Source organism: Nesoenas mayeri (genome assembly GCF_963082525.1).
Source record: "Nesoenas mayeri genome assembly, contig: SCAFFOLD_36, whole genome shotgun sequence".
NCBI lineage: Eukaryota > Metazoa > Chordata > Aves > Columbiformes > Columbidae > Nesoenas > Nesoenas mayeri.
In genome coordinates this window covers 288,233-310,512 of record NW_027659963.1, presented here as the reverse complement: position 1 = coordinate 310,512, position 22,280 = coordinate 288,233, and the positions used below count along the sequence as shown (strand labels likewise).

The 22,280-nt window shown below is 51.1% G+C and overlaps 1 protein-coding gene across 1 annotated transcript; it reads right to left on the bottom strand.

Annotated features, from left to right (window-relative positions):
- Positions 1-17,055: 17,055 nt before the first annotated feature.
- On the bottom strand, positions 17,056-17,988 carry LOC308052528 (olfactory receptor 14C36-like; the record flags this gene model as incomplete). The annotated part of the gene is made up of 1 exon (XM_080364607.1): positions 17,056-17,988. One exon carries the CDS (start codon positions 17,986-17,988, stop codon positions 17,056-17,058), a length of 933 nt encoding a protein of 310 aa, XP_080220733.1.
- Positions 17,989-22,280: the final 4,292 nt, after the last annotated feature.

Sequence of the window (22,280 nt, the reverse complement as noted above, 5' to 3'; positions counted from 1 at the left end):
GGACTCACCGCAGTTCCTGCTCTCTGCACTGCCAGGCAAGCTGTGGAGTTCAGGCACTTCTGTCTGTCTGTCTTTTCCTCCCCTCCTATTCTGTAGCTCCAGTCGCTCGCCTATCCTGCACCCAAGAGAACACATCGGTGTTTGACAGCTCTTGCAGCACGTGGCTTCCCGGATACACACCACACACACACACTATACGGCCGTACAGTCATTCTCCTCACTGACACAGACCCTGCGGTGCAGGTGTGTGATCTGCTCTGCTGAGGCTGCTCACAGGGACTCTTCCTCACCCAGAGGGGCAGCTGTCTCTGTGCAGCTGCAGCAGCAGCTGTGGGGATCCCCTGCACTTCACCCTCCAGCTGCTTCCCCTTCTCCTGCTCTCTCCAGCTCCAGCCCCAGCAGCTCCTCTCCAGGAAGTGCCCCCTGCCCCTCCCCCGCCCAGGAGAACAAGGCCAGAACAGCCCACGCACACCTGAGCCAGAGGCAGCAACAACATCCCCAGGGCCCCAGGGCTGGGCCGGGGGCTGCTCAGCCTTGGGGCAGCTCCACAGGCCCATGGCAAAACTCACCCTGGCCGCCTGCAGAGCAACCGCCTGCGCTGCGCCACCATTGGGCGGGAGGGCTGTCAGTCTCCTCCGCTGAGCTGATCCTGCAGCTGATTGGCTGCCTGGGCTGTGACTCTGCCCTGGTTTGGGGCTCACCCTGCCCTGAGGCAATCCTCTCTCTGATTGGCTGCCTTAGGGGTCACTCCCTCCACAGTGTTCGCCTTCCCTGAGGCACTGTTTCCTCTGATTGGCTGTCTGGGATTTCCCGCTTGCTGTCCCCCCCAAATGATTGGTCAGACCGTTTGTCAATCATCCATGTGCCGCACTCCCACCAGGTGTGATTGGTTCAGCCAGCACAGCCCGCCCCTGATGGCTGCCCAGTTTGTTCCACTGTCGCCAACTGTCCTGCAGGTCTCAAAGCTTGATTGGCTGCTTACATTTCAATCACATGACTTGCCCCGCCTCCTCCAATGTGATTGGCTGCATTTCATCCCCTGATTGGCCCCAGACTTCTGGGCGGTTGTTGCCGGGCAGCGAGCTGCACCTGAAAATGAAGCTGCGGGCCCTGAGCAAAGGCCACGGGTGATGAAAGACACGATGGGACCCTGAACATGAGGATTTGGCCCCAAGAAGGAGGCTCTGGGCACTCACAGGACGGGCAGATGCTACGGATGGCGCTTTGGGCCTGAACACGAGGGGACCCTCTTGGTTCCACCTGAGCTGGGTTAGGTGCCGTGACCCCACGTCCCAGCTGTCTGCTGCGCTTTCTGACCGCATGGGCCCTCTGGTCCTGTCAAACTGCTGCTGCAGATCCTGCTGTAGGAAACAATCACCTTGCCAATGGAACAGGCCCGGGCAGCATCTCTCAGCAAAGCGTATTTTAGAAACGGTTTTGCAAGACCAGGTGTTCTGCCCAAAGACAGGCACCGGGAACAGGACAAAAAGCCCCCGCTTACAGATCCGCCAATCCCAGCTGCACATCCCCCCCCTGCTCCCATCGGCTGGTGCTGCAGGGTTTACAGACTACCCACTGCCTGCCTCAGTTTACCTGTCTCATTCATCTAATTCTAACAACCCTCTAACCTTATGGATTTATTCAAAATATGGATTCCTGGCTCTTTGGTTACCCTTCCCCCTAGATTAACTTTTTAAATACAGTAATCAGTTTGGATTCTGGGATTATTTCCAATGGACTTTGTTTTACGTTAAGGATTCGTAGGCTGATGTCTTGGAGTCCTTCCCCTGCTGGGGTCAGGTGCCAGAGCAGTTCCAAAAACAACGTTCCCCCTTCCAGTGGCTCCTTACAACTCCACATTGAAACAGAAGGGACGGCAAGATGGGCACACACAACACACAGCTCCCAAAACCCACCACAGACACTTCTCAGAATGGGGATTTCTCCAATTGCCTCAAAACCCACAGAGAAGCAAACACCCCATGAATGACACACACGAGGCCAACAGGAGTTTGTTTTCAATCGTGGCTTTGGCTTTTCTGCCCGCTGGTGCGCAGTGAGTGTTTCTGAGCAGCGATCCCAGCCGTGGCACGCAGGTCGCAGCTCTTCCTCCAGGGGCCTGTGGGCAGGCGGGCCGGCCGGCAGAGCTGCCCGTGGCTCTGGAAGGGCTCTCTGAGCTCTTCCTGCCAGAGGCAGCACTGGCTGCTGGTGCCCTTGGGGCAGCTTGGTCCTGCTGGGGCAGCTTTGCTGCTTCCTGGACTCTTCCTCCTCCTCTTCCTCCTCTCCAGCATCACAGGCGTCAGATGCTGTGTCCTCCCTCATCCAGGCTGCAGTCTGCCCCCGTCACCACCGACCGTTTTCCTCATCTGCCTCTGCAGGACACTGAAGCCTTCCTGCTCGTCCTCCTCCTCTGTGCTGAGGGGTCACAGTCCGTGATCTCCACAAACCATCCTGCAGGGCTGGTGACTCCAGCACTGCCCTGGGCAGCCTGTTCCAATGCCCCACAGCCCTTTGGGGAACAAATTGTTCCCCAGGTCCAACCTCAACCTCCCCTGGGCAACTTAGGCTGTTTCCTCTGCTCCTGGCGCTTGTTCCTGGGGAGCAGAGCCCGACCCCCCTGGCTCCAAGCTCCTTTCAGGCAGTTCAGAGATCAGAAGGTCTCCCCTCAGCTCCTGTTCTCCAGCTGAACCCCCAGGTCCCTCAGCTGCTCCATCACATTGTGCTCCAGCCCCTCACCAGCTCCGTTCCCTTCTCTCCACTCGCTCCAGCACCTCAAGGGCTTTCCTGTAGTGGGGCCCAAAACTGCCCCAGGATTTGAGGTGCGGCCTCACCAGTACTGAGTTCAGCTCCGCCCTTCTCCCTCCAACCCCTTTTCCTCCCATTTTGTGCCTCCTCTGCTGGTCTCTCAGTCTCTGCCTCTGCCTCTATCTCTGGATTTCCTATAAGGGGGCAAAGGAAGATGCATCTCCTCATGTCACAGAAGAGATGTGGGGTGGTTGCTCGGGCTCCAAGCCTATAAACTTATGCAAGATGAACGGATGAACCAAGTGTTCCCACCACAGGAGCAGCAGTACGTGCACTGTTCTTTTTCTCCCCTTTCCCTTTGTGAAACAATGGGATACCTCACTGCGGGTCAAAGCCTGAGGAGAAGAACCATGCTAAACAAAATTCCACAGCCACGCAGAAGTGACTGCAAGAAAAAAAACAAACACAATGCACAAAAAATGTGGAAACTTCCAGAAGTGCTTTCAGTCCTGCTCAGAGAATGTGGAGGGAGATGGCACACAGGCAGGATTAGCTGCACTTTAGGCCAACCTGGTAAAGTCTCTTCCATCTATTTGTCAAACCAGCAAACTTGTGACATTTTACTTTTCCAATACACTACTGTCACAAAACATGAGCACAGCTTTTTATATACCACTAAACCAGCAGATGGGATCTTCCTCAATCACACCTGTAATGGTAAGTGGTTGTCAAATGTCATCCACCTGATCCATGTCTATCTCAGAGGCAGCCTTGACCTCTCCTAAGTCAATATTCATCAATTAGGACAGTGATACAATTCATCAGCTCTTTTCAAAATAACTTCAGAATACAAATAACGTCACAGCATATTTAAATATGATAAATAATTCAACACCGCATAACTTAGCTCTCTCATAGATAACACACAAAGCAGAAGCAGTCAAAATTAACATCTTCCAGGTGACTGCTTGCTCTTTGAGCAATTTCAAAGCAAATATTCAAGTCAATTGCCTTAAACCTTTTCACAACTGATCCACAACAGATCTCTTATTTGTAGTCAATGTCCCATAAAGATATAACCTTAGCCATAATCCATAAAAATAACATGTAATGTCAGTGAATATTCTGAGCCATTTACAGTTCCCATGAACCAGTTACTGGTGTATTTTCATTTGTCTTTTTTCATGCAGATAAAACCAGACAGGCTTTCTTTGAAGCAAAAGTAGGAGTCTGTTTCACCATGGGAACAAAACTAGTGACACCTTGGCTTCACTGGAAGTCAGGCAAACCTCCCATTGACTTCAAAACCTAAGCCATATTTTTACCACCAGCCTTGGATTCCCAGCTCGTGCCTCATAACAATCAGTTTTCCTCGCACCCTCATGGACAGAGGACTGAAACAGAGCACTATGTTATTTTCAGACAAGTGACATGGGCTGCTGGATGGTTTTGGAAGTGAATTGTGATTGGGAAGCACAGTGTAGTAGCTTGAATTACTGTGGCGTGTAACAGAGGATGACTTCGCAGATGAAGGTGCCAGCCTTATGAACTGATTCGTATCTTACCGTCATAATTCTGATGTCCCATGGACTCAGTACAGGTGGTGAGCCCAAAGTGTTCAATGCTGCTGCTGGGCATTTGCTGGTCATTGCATGTGGTTACTTCCGACTATCAGCTATTGAATGAGACCAGTAAATACAGGCTGCATCTCCTGATGGAGTCCCAGTGCTAACTCACACCACCAGTAAAAACACTGCTCATCTCGTTTTGCAGAAATAAGTAAGTCTGTGTCCGGTTATCTATCTTTTCTGATAATCGTGGACATTTGCAGGGAGGCAATACAGGGTGCCTGAGCTAGTTCATCCAAAATCTGTCCATATTGTTATCGAGTATGTCATTTCTATGCTGAGGTATCAGCTATTTCCTGTGCTGTTTGGGGCAATTGCATCCTTGAAGAGAGTAGTTATGGTCTGGATGTAACATGAGCCGGCAATGTGCCCTTGCAACCCAGAATCACAGAATCACAGAATCAACTCATTTGGAAAAGACCTCAGAGATCATCCAGTCCAATCCTTGGTCCAACTCCAGTCCATTTACTAGATCATGGCACTAAGTGCCATGTCCAATCTCACTTTAAAAACCTCCAGGGCTGATGAGTCCAGCACCTCCCTGGGCAGCCATTCCAATGCCTGACCACTCTCTCTGCACAGAATTGCTTTCTAATCTCCAGCCTAAACTTCCCCTGGCAGAGTTGAAGCCCATGCCCCCTTGTCCTATTGCTGATGCCTGGGAGAAGAGCCCAATCCCCACCTGGCCAGAACTGCCCTTCAGGTAGTTCTAGGGAGTGCTGAGCTCAGCTCTGAGCCTCCTCTTCTCCAGACTAAACAAGCCCAGCTCCCGCAGCCTCTCCCCATAGGGCTTGTGTTCAAGTCCCTTCACCAGCCTTGTTGTTCTTCTCTGGACCCGCTCCAGCACTTCAATCTCTTTCCTGAACTGAGGGGCCCAGAACTGAACACAATACACAAGGCCAACTGTATCTGGGGCTGCATCCAAAGGAGTGTGGCCAGCAATTGGAGGGAGCTGATTCTGCCTCTTCTGCCCTGCTCTGGTGAGACCCCCCTGCAGTGCTGCATCCAGCTCTGGGTCCTCAGCACAGAACAGACATGGACCATCTGGAGAGGGGCCTGAGGAGCCACAGAAATGACCCGAGGCTGGAACAGCTCTGCTGAGAAGAACAGCTGAGAGAGTTGGGGGTATTCAGCATGGAGAAGAGAAACTCTGGGGAGACCTTATTGTGGCCTTTCCGGACTTAAAAGGGGCCAATAAGAAAGTTGGGGACAGACTTTTCAGCAAGGCCTATTGCGATAGAACAAGGGGTGATGGTTTTAAACTAAAAGAGGAGAGATTCAGGTAAGACCTGAGGAAGGAATTTTTTACAGTAAGGGAGGTAAAATCCTGGGAAAGTTTTCCAGGAGAGGTGTTGGATGCCCCACGGCTGGAGACATCCCAGGGCAGGCTGGATGGGGCTCTGAGAAACCTGAGCTGGATGAAGATGTCCCTGCTCATGGCAGGGGTTGGACTAGATGAACTTTGAAGGCCATGTCCAACTCAAACTATTCTACGATTTGATGATTCTATGACAGGAAAGCCTGGATGTAACGATGATTGATTGCTGGAAAAGGTCTTGCCTGGCTTGTGCAAGCCCAGCTGGCAGCTTCACCCATCAGCTCTCCTGACTCAGAGGGGAGTAATAAACCGATTTCCCCACTCTCACACTGCCCCACAGTGCCCAGAGGATGCTGACCGGGGCCCCCAGGATGGGGATGCTTGGGCCAGGGGTGCAGTGAAGGGAACCCCCCGCACCCCAAAAAGCCAGGGAGAGCTGCAAGGCAGGCGGGGGAGAGGGCAGGGAGGCCGTGCCCCTGGGGACACAGCTCCATCCCCCAGCTGCTCTGAGCCCCACTCCGGCAGGACTCCCCTGCCCACAGGCTGTCCCGAAGCAGAGCGGCACCCCAGCTGTCCAGCTGCTCCCCTGGGACCCCCTGGCCTCTGGGCTCCAGCCTGTGCCCAGGGCAGCCAGGGAGCCCCAGGCGTGCGGGTGCCCCAGCACCTGCTCCTCCCCGCTGCCCCAGCACTGCCCTTCTCTGTGGGCTCTGCCCGCTGCCAGGGCTGGGGGAGCCCAGGCTGCCAGGCTGCTTTAACTGCCCTGGATCCCCCGACCGGTCACTCTGTGAGGCACCGATCTTGGTGAACGGGCTTCTTGTGCCATGGGCCCTGGGCAAACAGAGATTATCAGAGCCGCTGTGGGAGCAAACATCCCTCCTCGTGCCAGGGCAGCTCCGTCAACAATTAGTTCTGAGCAGCTGCCTGGGAACAAGCGCCCGCTTCATCACGTCCCTCTGGATGGCCACATCCTGCTCAGGGACAGCGCTGGCCTGGGCCGAGGATGGGGGCATTGAAGGGACACTCGGTGGGGACAAGGGCCTTTGGTGAGCTGTGGCCAAGTCCCAGGAAGGGACAGGGCTGGAGCCAGAGCCTTGTTGGGAACAGGGACACTGGGACCCACCATGCGGGATCAGCTCTGCAGAGTGGGAGCCAGGTTGTCTGGGAGGGCACAGTGACCCCAGGCAGGGGCAGGTGAGAGCCAGGGCAGGGGATGTTCCCTCTGCTCTGTTCTCAGCTGTGGCTGGAGACTGGACCAGTTGGGGGCTGGCGGTGCAAGGGAAATGGAGTGGGCAGGAGCTGGGCACTGACACCACCCCAGCGCTTCCCCCAAGCCCAGCCCTCCTCTTCCAGAGCCCAGGATTCACCAGTGCTCCCCATTGTCAGTGCCACCAGTGACTGAGGATCCCAGTCCCCAGCTGTCCACATTGCCCATTGCCCCAGCTGTCCTCCCAGCTCCCAGAGTTCCCGAATCCTGGGGTCCCTGGTGCCCCAAGAAGAGGAGTGACTCCCAGCCCCTCATTTATCCAGCCACCTGGATGATAAAGGAAGATCAATATTAACATGACCATCCGGACGATCAAAGACATAATACTAACCTAAGAATTTATAAAGGGCCTTGGACAGATTACTTTGAAGTACATTTCTCGTGATTGTAAAAAGTTATAGCCCAGACTGGTGAGAATGGTATCTCAGGCTGGATAACCGTCCCAAGTGCATGGGATGTGTGAACGTCCTTGGGCCTGTGTGAATGAGTGGAAAAACAAGTGAGACAAACATCACATGAGTTTAGTGTGTTCTTAATAACAATTAGTGGAAAAGCACCTTTTTGTAAACATCTTAGTCCAGGCCCGTACCTGTAAATCCTATAAATTGTGAATGGTGAATAAAGAAGGCAGCCTAGGCCTAGGTCAGGTCTCCGCTTGGCCAGGCTCTGCGCTGCTTCCTGAACAAGATCTCTGCCTCTGCGTGTATTTCTGTCTGCGTCCTGCAATGCGTCGTTTCTAATCCTACCCGCAAAAAAGATTCTAACTGCATGAAGAAAATTAACTCAGTTTCAGTCAAATCTATGTAATGAGATTCGAATAACCTTTTCTTGAGGAAGATCCTGGTAAGGGGGTTTGAACTAGATGATCTTTAAGGTCTCTTCCAACCCAAACCGTTCTGTGATTCTAAGGGAAGAGGGAGATATGTTCCATTATCCTCTCCACAAGATAGAATACCTACCACAACACAGTAAATACGTCAGAACACATCAAATGCCTTGATTATGAATCCCCCCTGCACACCTCAGCCCTTTTCATGGCTTTTATTGCTGAGCCTCACAAGAGGACAAGCAAGCTCCAGCTGGTCTGACTATACTGACTGACTTCCATGGTCATGGGGAACCTGAGGACATTCCCTGCTGTCATCAGGGGAAGACTCAGAGGGGAAGACACCACAGCATCATTCGGGTTTCCACTCTCCTGCATGGGAGTTCAGGAGGTCTCAGGTCTGACCTCCTCCTCACAGCACGTTCAGCTGTGGAGTGAGACCATGTTGCTCAAGGCTTTCCCATGGGGGGGCTGGAAAACATCCAAGGACAGAGACAGCACAACAAAGCTGGGGAAGCTGCTCCAATGCTTTGATGCCTTCACAGAGAAGAATATTTTCCTTATCTGCATCCTGAACCTTCCTCATTTCAACATCTGACTGTTGTCTATTATCCTCCTGCCAAGCATGGCCATGACAAGACTGGCTCCACCTTCTGGAAAAACCTCCCCGCAGGGACAGAGAGGCTGTTACAAGGTGCCCAAAGCCTTCTCTTCTCCAGGCTGAACAAAGGCCCTTTCCCTCAGTTTCTCCTCCCAGCAAGTGTCCCAGTCCCTGAGCATCTTAGCAGCCCTCCACTGACCTCTCTCCCAGTTATCAACATCTTCAGGGGTTAATCTATGCCAGGTGCAGGACCTGCCCTTTGTCCTTCTCTGTCGTGATGTTCCTGACAGGACAGCCCTCCTGCCTATGAGGTTTCCCAACTTAGCATCATCAACAAATGTGCTGAGAGTTGTCTCCTCAAGGTCACAGATTATTAAAGTATTAAACTGCCCAGGTCTCAGCAGAGTCCCCTGTGCTGCCCCACAAGGCCCCAGTAAGTCCCAGTGGTCTCGAGGTTGAGCATGAGACCCCTTCACCACTGCTCTGTCAGCCTGATATCCAACTGGTTTCACTCATCTGTTTGTCAACCCATCCGACTGTAATGGCCTACCTCGGGTACAAGAACATTGAGGGACACCATGCCAAGAGCCTTGCTGAAGCTGAGGTAAATGACAGCCACTGTTCTCCCCTCACGCAGAAATGCAGTTACTTCGTCATGAAGCCAATCAAGTTTGTGAGACATTAATTACCCTTGCTAAGTTCTGATGGCTTTCGGACACATTTTTCTCTAGTAGGTGCCCAGAAATGTCACCCAAGAGGACTCATTGGACAGGTCACTCCTCACCAGAGTGTTCTTGTACAGCTTGTGGTTCCCTGGCAGGCACTTTTGGCTGCAACATTGGGTTTTGCTCACTCACAAGAGACCTCTACCAATCCTGTGACCTTTCAAAAGGGATATTCCAAAGATGTGTTGATCTCCTGCAACATCCTTGTCACTGTTCTGCCTGTTATATGGTGTATTTAATTTCTATGATCTTTCACCTATTTTCACCTGTCCTGATATAATGACTGTTTCTAAAGTCCCATTTTCAGGTGCAGACTCTCTACACAAAGACCCTTTTCATTATTCTCCAGTTTTCTCTTTCTCTTATTATTTATTCATTCAGATTGCTCTCAACTTGCCAGCTGCTGTTTTGAACCTCATTTAGTTAAATGTTTGCCTGTTTTGCAGTAGTTTAATTGTCTCCTTAGTCAACCCTTTAATTATGTTTGTATCTTTATTCTTTTATCTGCTTACCTAAAACATTTCTCATAATATTATCCATTGTTGAAAGACAACCTCATTAAAGGCAGCTTGTACTTAACTTATGGTGGAGGAGTGTGTTTTATTATTTTTGAAGCTTAATTGTGCTTCACCTTTCTTTGTTTGTAAATAGGAAAAATCATTCGGTGTCTCTGTGCAGCCAGCTTTCTAGGAAGAGCATTTGGGAAATGGTACAAAGGAGCTGTAACATCCAGCTGCAGAGAAACGTGGACAAATCTGATGTAAAGAAAAGTGAGAACAAGTCCCAGGGGGCAATGAGAGAAAGGGTAAGGTTGGGCAGGTGAGGAGGAGCATTGTCCATACCATGTTGGACCTCAAGGGACTGCTTTTCCTACCTGTCCAGACCTACTGAGGAGACATTCCGGATCGTTATGAATGAGAGAACGCTACTATCACCTCTTCACTGAACTGAAAAGGAACATAATATGCCCTTCAAAATACAGAATAATTTCTGCTAGGTGCATTTTGAAATCCTCCTTCTTTGCTACATTATGAAACAGCTCAAATTAGTCTTGAAGACTTGAAGAAAATTACAGGAAGGGAAAGAGTTCATTAATACTTTCTGTATTTTAATGAGCCCCATGGTGTATTTGGCCCTTAGTCCAGGAACTACAGATACTGAGAGGAGACTGAACAAATCGCTCAGGAGGTGGAAGTCAGAAGCGCAGCTCAAAGTACCTTGAAACATTGATTGACCCCACTGAGGGTCATTATTGACAAAGCCTCTCCATGGGCTCGTTAGAGAAGATAATTGAAAGTTGTGATTGCAGGTAGGAAAAGGCACTGTACAGGTTGGTCTGCTATGGAGAAAATCCTTGGTTTGTTTTACCAGCTAAAGGCCAAACCCTGACCCCAGGCCCTGGGAAGGCAGATCCCTCATGCGTGGCTCAGGCTCTTCCTGGAGCAGTGGGGTGTGAGTTTGAGCAAGGCCAAGTGTAGGAAACTGTACAACCCCTCCTGGCTTCCCCAAAAAGGGGCAACGAGAATCAAAGTCCAGGGCCTCAAAACAGAGTTTATCCTGGTAGGTCTCAGAGACAGATACAACTGCCATAGCCAGGGGGACAAAGACCTTGGTCCTGTCTGGCCTTTCAGCATCACCAGAGCCCTTGGCCATGTCTACTTCATGTTTGCTGATACTGTCCCCTTCAGGCACCTTTGTGCCTTCAGGCTGTTGACATCCATCTTGCTTTCCTACCTAGCTCTCATCCCAGCATTTCCTACTTTCACTGATGTCTCTCCACCCTCACTGCTCTTTCCTTGGAGCCCAAAGCCATGGGCTGATCCAGACTCCCTCTGCTTGACCTCTTGTACCACAGCACTGCCCTTGGACTGAGATGTCTTTTTCTGAACCTCCAATCTTGAACCTACCAAGTTGCACTTTGTGGAGGTTTCCTTCACTTTCTACTACCAAGAAAAGCTCCATTATCTCTGAAACCACCCTTCAAGCAGTTGCAGGGTACTGCTACAGTGCCCTGAGCCTCCATTCACCAGGCTCAAGAAACCCATGTTTCTCTGCCTCTCTCAAAGGCCCCAAACCACATCCTGACAGATCTTGGAAGTTTCTCTAGTTCCTCTCCATTCCTCCAGAACAGGGAGTCCCACACCAACACACACTAGCCCAGACGTGGTCACCACAGCACTGATTCAAAGGGAACGATAATTCTGTTGTTTTTTGGCCACACTCCTCCTAACGCAGCCCCACATGCCCTTGGCCTTGCTCATGGTGAGCATGCACCACTGGCTCGTATGGTATCCCTCGTCATGCCCAGCCCCTTCTGCTCAGAGTCACTCCTGAGCTGTTCAGGTCCCAGCCTGCCCTCATGTGTGGGGTTATTCTGCCCCCAGTAAAGAACCGGCAACTTCTCCTTCTAAAATTTCATGAGGTTTTTATTGCCCAATCCCAGAGTTTCTCAAGGTTCTCCTGGAGTGAAGCTCTGCTTTGCCAGCTGTTAATGAGTCCTTATAGATGGCCTATCAGGTTTGTGGTGCCCCTGAAAGATCAGAGTATCAGTCATTACAAGCCACTCCAGAAGACTGAAGGAGGTACTAATTTAATTGAATAGGTGATCAAGGGATGAATCCCCTTGGTCAAAAGCTGAGAAAGATTGAACGAGAATACAAAGGAAGCCAAACTCAGGCCAGGGAGGATATCTTGCTGGTAACCAAGAAGGTATGGGAAGACTGTTTTCATCTTTTCCCAAAGACTCATCCTCTCCTGGCTTTTCACTTTTGAAGTAAAGGTACACAATGGGCTGCATTAGTGGGAGTGTGGCCAACCAGACAAGAGAGTTGTCATCCCCCTTGACTCAGCACTGCCAGATGGTTGAGGGAGGTCATCCTTCTTCTCTGCTCAGCGCTGCTACAATTTGTCTCGCCCACTTCCCACAGGGTTTTCTAGCCCCTCCCCATTGTCCAGCAGTCCTGCTTTGTCTTCTTGTGAAAAACATAGCCAGGAGACCGTTCCCACCATGTTGGACCAGGGAATACCTTCTACTATCCCTTAAACCAAAGACTTCTAGCAGAGGTCCATGGTATTCAAAGTCCTCAATGACTACCAGGGCCTAAAACTGTGAGGCTTCCTCCAGCTGCCTAAGGGACAACTCATCCTCTTCCTAACCTTCCTCAGGAGGTTCAGTGATCCTGACCAGAACAGCATTGTACATGGAGAGTTAGAGGTCCACATAACAGTAAACTAGAGTAGACCCAGGGCTGTGCCCATGTACAGCTTGGCCTTCAGTCTGTGTTGTGCTGAGCACACAGTTGTGTGAGTTGCAGGATAGACTGGGTTACAACAGAGAAGTCTGCAGGAAGCTCCCACCTGCTGCCAGTGATTAGGCCAACTGCATGTCCTTATCTTTATGTAAAACTGCAGCAACAAATTCACATGTGAAGAGCCTCTTTTAGGGCCAGTAGAAATGACAACTTCATTTCTTTCCTTCTGGTATCATGCAGTCAAGCATGAGGGTGCTGTAGAAAACAGTGGCACTGGTGAGGTGAGAGGACCAGGTGGTCCTTATTTGTGACAATTGTCCTGGAGTAGGTGCCCCATGATGTCCAGGAGCTTGGGCACAGACCAGACCCTGCTCTGCTGGTCTTTCACGTTTCTCCCAGGAGGCCTGGCTGTGTGAGAACATTGCTGTGTGCCCCCACCATGCACACTCACATGCTTCATCTTTTCACGGGTGATTTCCTCTCTGGGGCACTTTCCACCAAGCTCCTCACCAGCTCTCCCCACATCCTGCTCTCACTCCAGCCCAGCAGGAAAGCCCAGTCTGGGCAGGCCCTGTAGAGTGAGATGGAAGAAACAGGTCAGTGACAGTGTCTCTCTGGCCGCCACGCTCAGGATGTCCCGATTCCCGGCAGCCTTCAGCACCCTGTGCCAGCCCCACTCCCCAGGACAGCACCGAGTCCTGGCCCCGGGGCTCTTCAGGCAGCTCCTGCTGCCCCATGCACAGGGCAGCCTGTGCCAAACTGGCACCCACGGCAGAAAAGGGTTTCTCTTTCCGTGCCTGCACGCACACGGTGCCCTGCTCTTCTCCTGGGACATCCCATCTCCCCACAGAGCCTTTCCCCAAGGAGAGCACATCTGCACGGGCCTGGCCAGATGTTCCTGCACCCTGTTCCCGCACTCCCCACAGCCCCCGAGCTGGGGCTTTTGCTCTGTGCAGTGAGTGAGCTGTGATGCCCAGGCTGTGGTGGCTCTGCAGGGACATACTGGTCAGGTTGACAGACAGACCCCGCTGATGTTGGTCACTGTCACTGTGACCGCCTCCCACACGAGCTCTGAGGTGGCCATGGAGGGTGCTCAGAGCTGCTCTGCCTTATCTACCACCTGCCTGGGTGCTGGACACCAACAACCAAAGCCTGAACCACCAGCTCTAAGTCCCTTGAAAGCCACACTGGGACCCTGATCTCATCCCACTGAGCCCACAGAAAACACAGAAAACAAAGCCTTTTGAGAGTCTATTCCTTACGCATGTTCTTGAGAGCAACTATGGAAGAAGACCTAAGCCTTCGAGCACTGTGCTAAGGAGATCCCCTTGCTGATGGAGATGCTGTTCTGGAGGCAGCTCTGTCACAGAAGTGCCCATTGCCTGTCCCTGCCTGTGGTCACAGGACTGACACGCAGCGGGACTGTAACCAAGGGTCAGGAGTGCTCAGATCTTACACCAACACAAGGGCTCACAGGAGAGTGGGGAAGTGGAAGGAGAACAGCTCTGGAAAGGACAAGGCTGGTGCTCCCTGGCAGAGCTGCTGTGCTGAGACTGTTTCTCTTCAATAATCTCTTTACTACTTCTCTAGCTTTGTTGGTCTGGCATGGGAGAGCTGGTCTGTGCTGGTTTGACTGAAAAGGAGTTAATTTTCCTCATGCAGTTAGAAACCTTACTTTTTCATAGCTGGCACAGTCATTATTTGGATTTAGTTTGAGAACAAGAGAGAACAGCCCAGCACAGTTGGTGTTGGCAATTGCTCTGGTCTGAGAGCCAAGGACACTCTGAGTGCTCTGCCCACAGGTGTGAGGCAGCGAGGAAGGGGGGAGGGATGGGGCAGAGCTTGACTGACATCCAGGCTGACCAATGAGAGTGTTCCATCCCATTAGCCCCACGCTTCATCTTTAGGAGAGTTGGGATCGTCCGGCCTCTCTCTCTCAGCCTTTGGGCACTTTTATTTCTCTTGTGAGTTCTTCCTTAGGTTTTTTATGGGAGCCAGGGGAGTTCAGTTCGGGACGTTTGATTTGGCCTTTTGCCATTTTGGAGAGGCCTCTGCGCTTTTCTGCGTTGTTTCTCTCTTTGGGATCAGCTGTCGGGACCAGGGTGCTGCTTCCTGGGACTGGCTGTGTGCAGACAGAGTGTGTGAGGAACTGCATTGCGTAGCTTTTATCTCTGTATTATATAGATACTTACTAGCAGTGTATTAGTATTTTGTTATTTTATTAAACTGTTTATCTCAATCCAAGTTTCTCCTTTCCCTTTCGAGGGAAGCGGGTGAGTGAGTGACTATCGTGGTTTTATTGCCAGCGCATTGGGTCTTTGCATTTTGGTTATTGATACTTTGGTGACCCAAGTGACACATGTAGAACTTGTCTGCCTTTCAGAGGGATACCAGCGCATGGGGCCTTTGCATTTTGGAAGCTTTGGTAACTTGGGTAACTTTAAAAATGGAAAAAGAAAAGAAAAAAAAAAGAAAAAAGAAAAAATAAAAGTAAGGAAATTAGAGAAAAATGAGAAAACACTAAATAAAAGAGAAAAACAAGAAAATAGTAATTTGATAAAGGTACCTTTAGTGACTTTGTTGTTTATGCATTACTAATTGTATCGTTGTTTGCATCTTTAGTGATTTGTTGCTGTTGTTACTTGTGTCTTTGGTGATTTTCCGGTCCAATACTTACAGTATAGCAACTGTCTGCTATTGTGATTGTGAATAGGTAGTGGATAATTGACAGGAGGGATTCGGAAGGAATCCCCTCCCCGCCCCGGGTTGTATTTTGTGACGTTGGAAAGAGATTGTTTGACTCCCTGGGGAACAGCAACCGAGGGGAATCTGATTGAACTTTGTAATCAATGGAGGCCACTGTAAATAATATGAATATGCTGCACAGATCTAGGTGGGTATACTTTGTGATGTGTAGTATAGTAATGCCTTATATGTAATACATCATAAGAAGTGTATTTTAAATCATATATTGCCTATTGCATAATGCATATTACACAATAAATAAGGATACATAGGCATTATATTTATCCCCTTCAGATCCATTTGTTTTGACCCTTGAACAGGATAATCAGGGAAAGAGGTTGAAACACTGTTGTACAGGGCAGATATTGGCAGGGAATATACAGGGAACATTAGATCAAAATTGTCCCTTGGTCGATCCAGGGTGGGATCATAACGTTCTTAAATCTAGTGACAGGCTGAATTGTTATTGACAGCGGATTTTATACAGGATTAGACACACTATACCTACAGCTATAAATATGCCAGAACTTTTGGAGATTAAACAGGATTGTAAGGAATCTCCAACTGGGTTTTTAAACCGTCTTAAAGAGACATCTTGTTACAACAAATGACTGAAAAAAGGTCTAATCAGGTAATAGCCATGCAACTACATACTGCTATGGCTATGCACTCAGTAAACATGAAGGGGAGATGTGGCAGTGTGCTAAGATCGGGTCTGTGAGAAACTGCGAGAGTCGACAGTGTGAGAACAAGCGCTAGTGGAAAAATACAAGAAGCAAGTACCGTATGCTATGTGAGACATCAAGGGTAGAGGGACTGATACAGGATTGATACATCAAGGACAGAGGGATAGCTTATGACAGACAAAACCTGTGTTTATGGCAGTAACTTTGGTGGCAACACAAAATATATCGTTTATGTAATGACTCACTTGGCAAATCAGCAAATGCTTGAGCAAGAATCATAGCAAGTATAAATGCAAGCCTGAGTTTGTAATAAATGTCTCTCACTGCACCTTCCCGAGAGTCCGTGCCTCATTCACTGCACCCTCACTGGCTGTTTGTTGAAACACAAAGCCATGGGCTGATCCCGACTGCCTCTGGGTGACCTCCTGCACCGCAGCACTGCCCTTCCACTGACGTTTCTTCCTCCTGATATCCAGAATGCACCTCCCAAGTTGTCCTTTTCAGTTATTATTTTTTTTCCCCTCTCTGGCCTCTTCCCACTACCATGGAAAGCTCGACTATCTCAGAAACTGCTCTGCAGGCAGGGACCCCAACCGACAGACTTCTTGTGGTCTTTAGCCTGACCAGAGAGAAGTAACCTCACCATGGACTCCTTATGCACCCATGGATGTTGAGAGACAGAGTGTTTCCCTTGTACACACAGATGCAGGAGTCACTGTGTCCCTCTGATCTCCTGCTGCCACTCCAGGAGTCTGGGAGGCACCTCAGCCCTTCCATTTGTCACCCTTCTCTGCACTTACATGAGACGCCTCATGGCATAAAGAATGGACACGGGATCTTCTGTTCCAGGAAGCACATCCCAGTGCTACATTCAGGTGGTTCCCCAAAGGATGTTACTTTCAACATGAAATCACATCAAAACACTGTCTGTCCCACTGACCTTCATGGAACCCCAAGGAATAGCTGATGGTGTTTCTGCTCACTCGGGTTCATCACCTCAGAAGCACTTTGTGCGTTTGTTTACATCTTGTCTACACAATGCAAACATGGACATCTGACCTACTCATTAGTTGTGCTGCCAGGGAGGGACAAAGAACCTCTTCAAGCTGAAGTGAGAAGCCAGTGCTGGAAATGGTGGTTGTGAGAGGCCGGTCCATGACGATTGACCTGCAGCAGGTTCTCTAGGGTGTCCAGTGGACACGGGCACAACCACTCAGTGAGAAAATTATTTACATTACATATGCCATGCAGAAGATGATGGGCAGTTTATTGCTTCATAAAACAGCCATTCATTAGTTGCCACACTGAATCCTTGATCTCCTTGTTCCTCACACTGTAGATGAGGGGGTTCACTGCTGGAGGCACCACTGAGTACAGAACAGACACCACCAGATCCAGGGATGGGGAGGAGATGGAGGGGGGCTTCAGGTGGGAAAATATGATAGTGCTGGTAAACAGGGAGACCACGGCCAGGTGAGGGAGGCACGTGGAAAAGGCTTTGTGCCGACTCTGCTCAGAGGGGATCCTCAGCACGGCCCTGAAGATCTGCACATAGGACAGCACAATGAACACAAAACAGCCGAATGCCACTGAGAAAGAAATCACAAGAACCCAGACTTCCCTGAGGTAGGTGTCTGAGCAGGAGAGCTTGAGGATCTGGGGGATTTCACAGAAGAACTGGTCCACAGCATTGCCCTTGCAGAGTGGTAGTGAAAATGTATTGGCCGTGTGCAGCAGAGCATGGAGAAACCCAGTGGCCCAGGCAGCTGCTGCCATGTGGACACAAGCTCTGCTGCCCAGGAGGGTCCCGTAGTGCAGGGGTTTGCAGATGGCAACGTAGCAGTTGTAGGCCATGATGGTGAGGAGCCAATACTCTGCTGAAGCTAAAAAGACAAACAGAAACACTTGGGCAGCACATCCTGTGTAGGAGATGGCCCTGGTGTTCCAGAGGGAATTGGCCATGGACTTGGGGACAGTGGTTGAGATGTAGCCCAGGTCAATGAGGGAGAGGTTGAGCAGGAAGAAGTACATGGGGGTGTGGAGGTGCTGGTCACAGGCTATGGTGATGATGATGAGGCCGTTGCCCAGGAGCGCAGCCAGGTAGATGCCCAGGAAGAGCCAGAAGTGCAAGAGCTGCAGCTCCCGTGTGTCTGTGAACGGCAGGAGGAGGAACTGGGTGATGGAACTGCTGTTGGACATTTGCTGATTTTGGCTATGGGGGCTATCACAGAAGAAAAAGGAAGTGAGAATTTTTGGGAGATTTCTCTGAGCAAAGTCTAAGCCATTTCTCACACACACCCCCCAGCTCCACACCCCTTGTCCTTTTTCAGACCTTCCCTCAGCTCCGTGTCTGAGCCCTGGGTGGTGCTGGCTGGAGGGGCCATGAGGAGCAGGGCCTGTGCCCGCTGGCTGCTGAGGAGTCAGCCCTGCTCTGCAGCAGTGGGGTCATGGGAACGGGGGCAGGGGACAGTCCTGGGGTTCAGCTTTGTCACATGAAGCTGCTCCTGGTGCAGAAATACCTGTCAGCATCTGCACTCCCAGGGATAAGGAAATGAGGTGGCAGAAGGCGTTTTGAGAGGTTTAGGGTTTTTTACAGCTCCTTCTCCCCTCTCACCCTGGGGAATGTTCTTGGATGTCAGAAACCATCAGTATTTCTGCTGCACTCAGGGAGAACAGAGCGAGTCCTGCAAGGCAAGAGGATGCCTGTGGCTTAGTGCAGAGCGAGGGGAGCTGGTCTGTCCCTCTGTCTTGCTCCAGCTGCCCTGGGCTGGCACCTTTCTGAGATGGAGGGTGATCACACTACCATGTTACCCTGAAAAGCCACTAGACACTGCTGAGAGCTGAGGGATCCACCTCAGACCACTACACATCTCACTGCTTTCTAAGGTCTCAGCAGCCCACGTTTAGCCCAGGGCAGAAGTAGCTCATTTCACAAACCAAACAGAATTTTGACTGTCGCACCATTTCTGTGCTTCTCCTTGAGACTTTCAGATAACATAGATGCTATAGGATGGGTTTGCATCCCGGAGGGGAGCTCGCAGCTGGGATGGAAACCTCATGCAGATAGCCAAGTGTCCGAATGATGGCATTTCATTCAGGGAGATTCAGCCCCACAGACTGCATTGCCCACAGTCCACAGGTCAGAGCAAAGCTGGGACACGTGTGCCCAAGGACACACCTGCAGGAAAGGACCCACAAGATCAGGCTGTGACTCTGCAGCTGAAACTGCCATCCCCAGAGAGCCTGACAGCAAGAACAAGACCCCAACAGCAGTGACCCAGAGCAGGGGAGCAAGAAGGAAAATGCGGTGAGGGTGGGTGTGAGAGAGGCCAGGGCAGAGGCAGCCGGGCACTCAGACAGCGTCCCCCTTCCCCAGCTGTGCAGCCACCTCCCAGACACCAACAGTGCCGGGCAGCTGCTCTCAGCCCCTGTGCTCTGCAGAGGAACTGGAGCTCTGGCTGCACAGGAGCTGCTTCATGCCTTGGAGCCCCCGGCCCTGAGGGCAGAGGCTTTGCTGGGTGGGAGAGGAGGCCAGGGGGCTGCTCACAGGAGGGATCTGCACTGCAGGGGGTCAATCAGAGATTTCTACATCCTCCCTCCCACAAGAGCTCTGGTTTGTCTCCTCCTTCCCAGATCATGTCCCTGCTGCCAGGAGATTTTCCTCCTGGGAGGTGATTCCCTGTCCCATGTCTTTTCCCTGTCAGCGCTCACAGACCCCATCCCAAACTCTGTGCGCTCACCCTGGCCCTACAGACACCTACCTGTTTGCAGGGCACCGCCTGGGAGCATCTTCCTCCTGTTTGCAGGGTGAAAACAAAGACATGTGGGTGATCCTGCTGGGTCCAGCAAAGGCGATGCTGCATCTGTCCGTGGGCAGAGGAGTGGATGAAGGCTCATCAGGAGGCTCCTATCAGACCTACTGACTACTTGAAGTTACAGCTGAGTGGTCTCCATGACTTGTTCAACTATGAGAGCTCCTTTTCCATTTCTCCTCTCAAATTCCCCAAGAGAAACAAATGGAAAATAAGGATTTGGGAAAGCTCCTTATCTTTACTGTAATCCCTTCCTTTACCTTCTCCTTGAAAAAGCCCATTAGAAATGTCCCTCAGAAGGTGCAGCAGAGAAACTCACCTCTATATAACATGTTTTCTCTACACTGGAGAAACTGCAACGTCCCTCCTGACAGATGCCACAGCTTGTGGAATGTTCCAGCTTTAGCATCTCTCCAGGAACTGTAGTTGAATTGGGCTGTAGCCAGAGACTTACTCTTTTCAGGGCTGTGAAGATTTCTCTCCCAGTGATCTCTCAGCATCCTCCACCCCATGTTGTCTTTAACCTCTCTGTGCCTGTCTCTGTGCCCTCGGTGCTGCAGGCAGAGCCCTCAGCCCTGCTGCGTGTGCAGAGGAGCTGCTCCTGGGCAGAGCTGTCTCTCTGCAGCGCTGCCGCTGCCATGAGCTCCCTGTGTCCCAGGAGCCCAGCCCAGCTCACAGCACAGGAGCAGCCCATGATGTCCCTTTCTCTGTCCCCTCTGGGCTCCTCCAGGTGTCCCTGGGGCACCTGCTGTGAAACAGCCTCAAGTCATCACTGATGTTCCCTCCTTATGCTGGGCAGAAACACTTATTTCCAACAGTGTATTTTCCCTCTCAGAGGCAAAGTTACCTCTAATTATCATCTTTTTTCTTTTTTTGTCTTATTATTAGTCAGGACACCCAGAAAGTGACAGGGAGGGATCTTCGTTACCCGTGCTGAAGGAAGGGATTCAGCTGTGTCGGTGGAGGCTTTTCCTCCTGCATTTCTATTCCCAGCACTTGAAGGACACTCAGCTCTGCCATCCCTGCCACACACCTACAGGAGGTGGGATTCCTTCCTCTTGCCTTTGTTTAGGAGCTCTCAAAATAGACACACAAAGAAGCATATCACCATATCAGTCTTCCAGGCCTTTGTGCTTCCAGGCAGGACTCTGGAGGGCAACAGCTGTGGTGGATGGGGATCAAGCCAGGGGTTTTATGAGCAAACTGCAGCCTTACCAGCCCTTGGGACCAGAGGGTTTGCATCCAAGAGTGCTGGGATAGTGTTTTCCCCAGTTGATGCTGGTCTGGTATTAACCCAGAAAGAAATGAACTCAGACTCTGAGGTATTGTTTAAAATGCTGTTCATTAGGTCTGGCTCTACAAGAGGGGTATCACAGAGGCAACCTGTGTCCCTCTAGATGGTGGAAACCCAGGTGGTGTAGCACTGAACAAGCTTCCGAACATCCACTGCCAGGAGGTGCCCCATGTCTTGTCAAAGCACTGTGACAGTTTTGGATTGTATGAGGCGAGGTGGGGCAGCTTGCTGAGCTGTGGTGTTTCAGTTGGAGGATACAGGGTCTGCTGGAGAGAGTCCCAGGGAGAGTGAGGACAGAGGGATCCCCCTGTGTGAAGGATCAGCTCAGATCTATGGAGCTGCTCAATGACATGGGCAACAGGTTGATTTATCTTGTGTGAGTGAGGATGACAGAGAAGTTGGTCAGGATGACACTGTTTGGCAGTGAGCACTTTGAACATGTGATAGAAGAATTCCCCCATGGATACCGACGCAGAGTGTCTCCTGAGGAGGTGTGGACAGACAGGAAAAGCAGATTCAGCTCCAGCAGATCCCCACCACAGATGACCTGTGTCCATCAGTGCCAGCCCCTCTGCTCAGACCAGAACAAGAGTCCTGCTCCAGCAACAGAGCAGCCTGACCCCAATGAGTGTCTGCAGAAAGAGGTTTCTCTTGCTCCTGGATTCCTCCCTGCAGGCACAGAAATGCTGCCTTGCTCTTCTCCAGGGACATCCCTTTCCCCAGGTGAGGGTGTCCAGCCTGGCCTGGCCGGCTGGTCCTGGTTCCCTCCCTGTGCTCCCCACAGGGCCCTGAGCTGGCCATGCTGCTCTGCAGAGCGAGGGGCTGTGGTGTCCTGGGGCCATGGGTGACTCTGCTCTGGCCACGCTGGTTGGGCTGGGAAACAGACCCAGCTGGATGAGGATCACTGCTGCTGAGCCCTTTCCATCTTCCCAGCTGGCTCAGGAGCCCAGGACAAGGCTGGGCAGGACCATGGGGTGTCTCTCCTGGCACAAAGGGCAGGGGAGGGCTGAACCAAGATGGTGTCCTGAAACATTCTCCAGTCTGACAGCTTCTGGCATCCTGGCTCCTCACAGCCTGTCCTGGCACTGAAGGGCCCTTGTTACCCTGTGCCCTCCTCAGGTTCACCTCTTCCTCTGGGACACCTGCATTATCACTCCTTTGACCAGGACTGTTTTGTGTAACCCAGCGGGCAGCTGAACATCACACACAGCCCTTCTCTTCCTCCCTCCAGCCCAGTGGGATGGGAGAGGGAATCAGGAAAGAAAGAAACAGCTTGGGTTAAAATGAAGACAGTTTAATGACACAGAAAGGCAAAACAATAACAACAGCAACAATAGCTACAATAGCTACAACAGTAACAATAGCTGCAACAGCTGCAACAAATA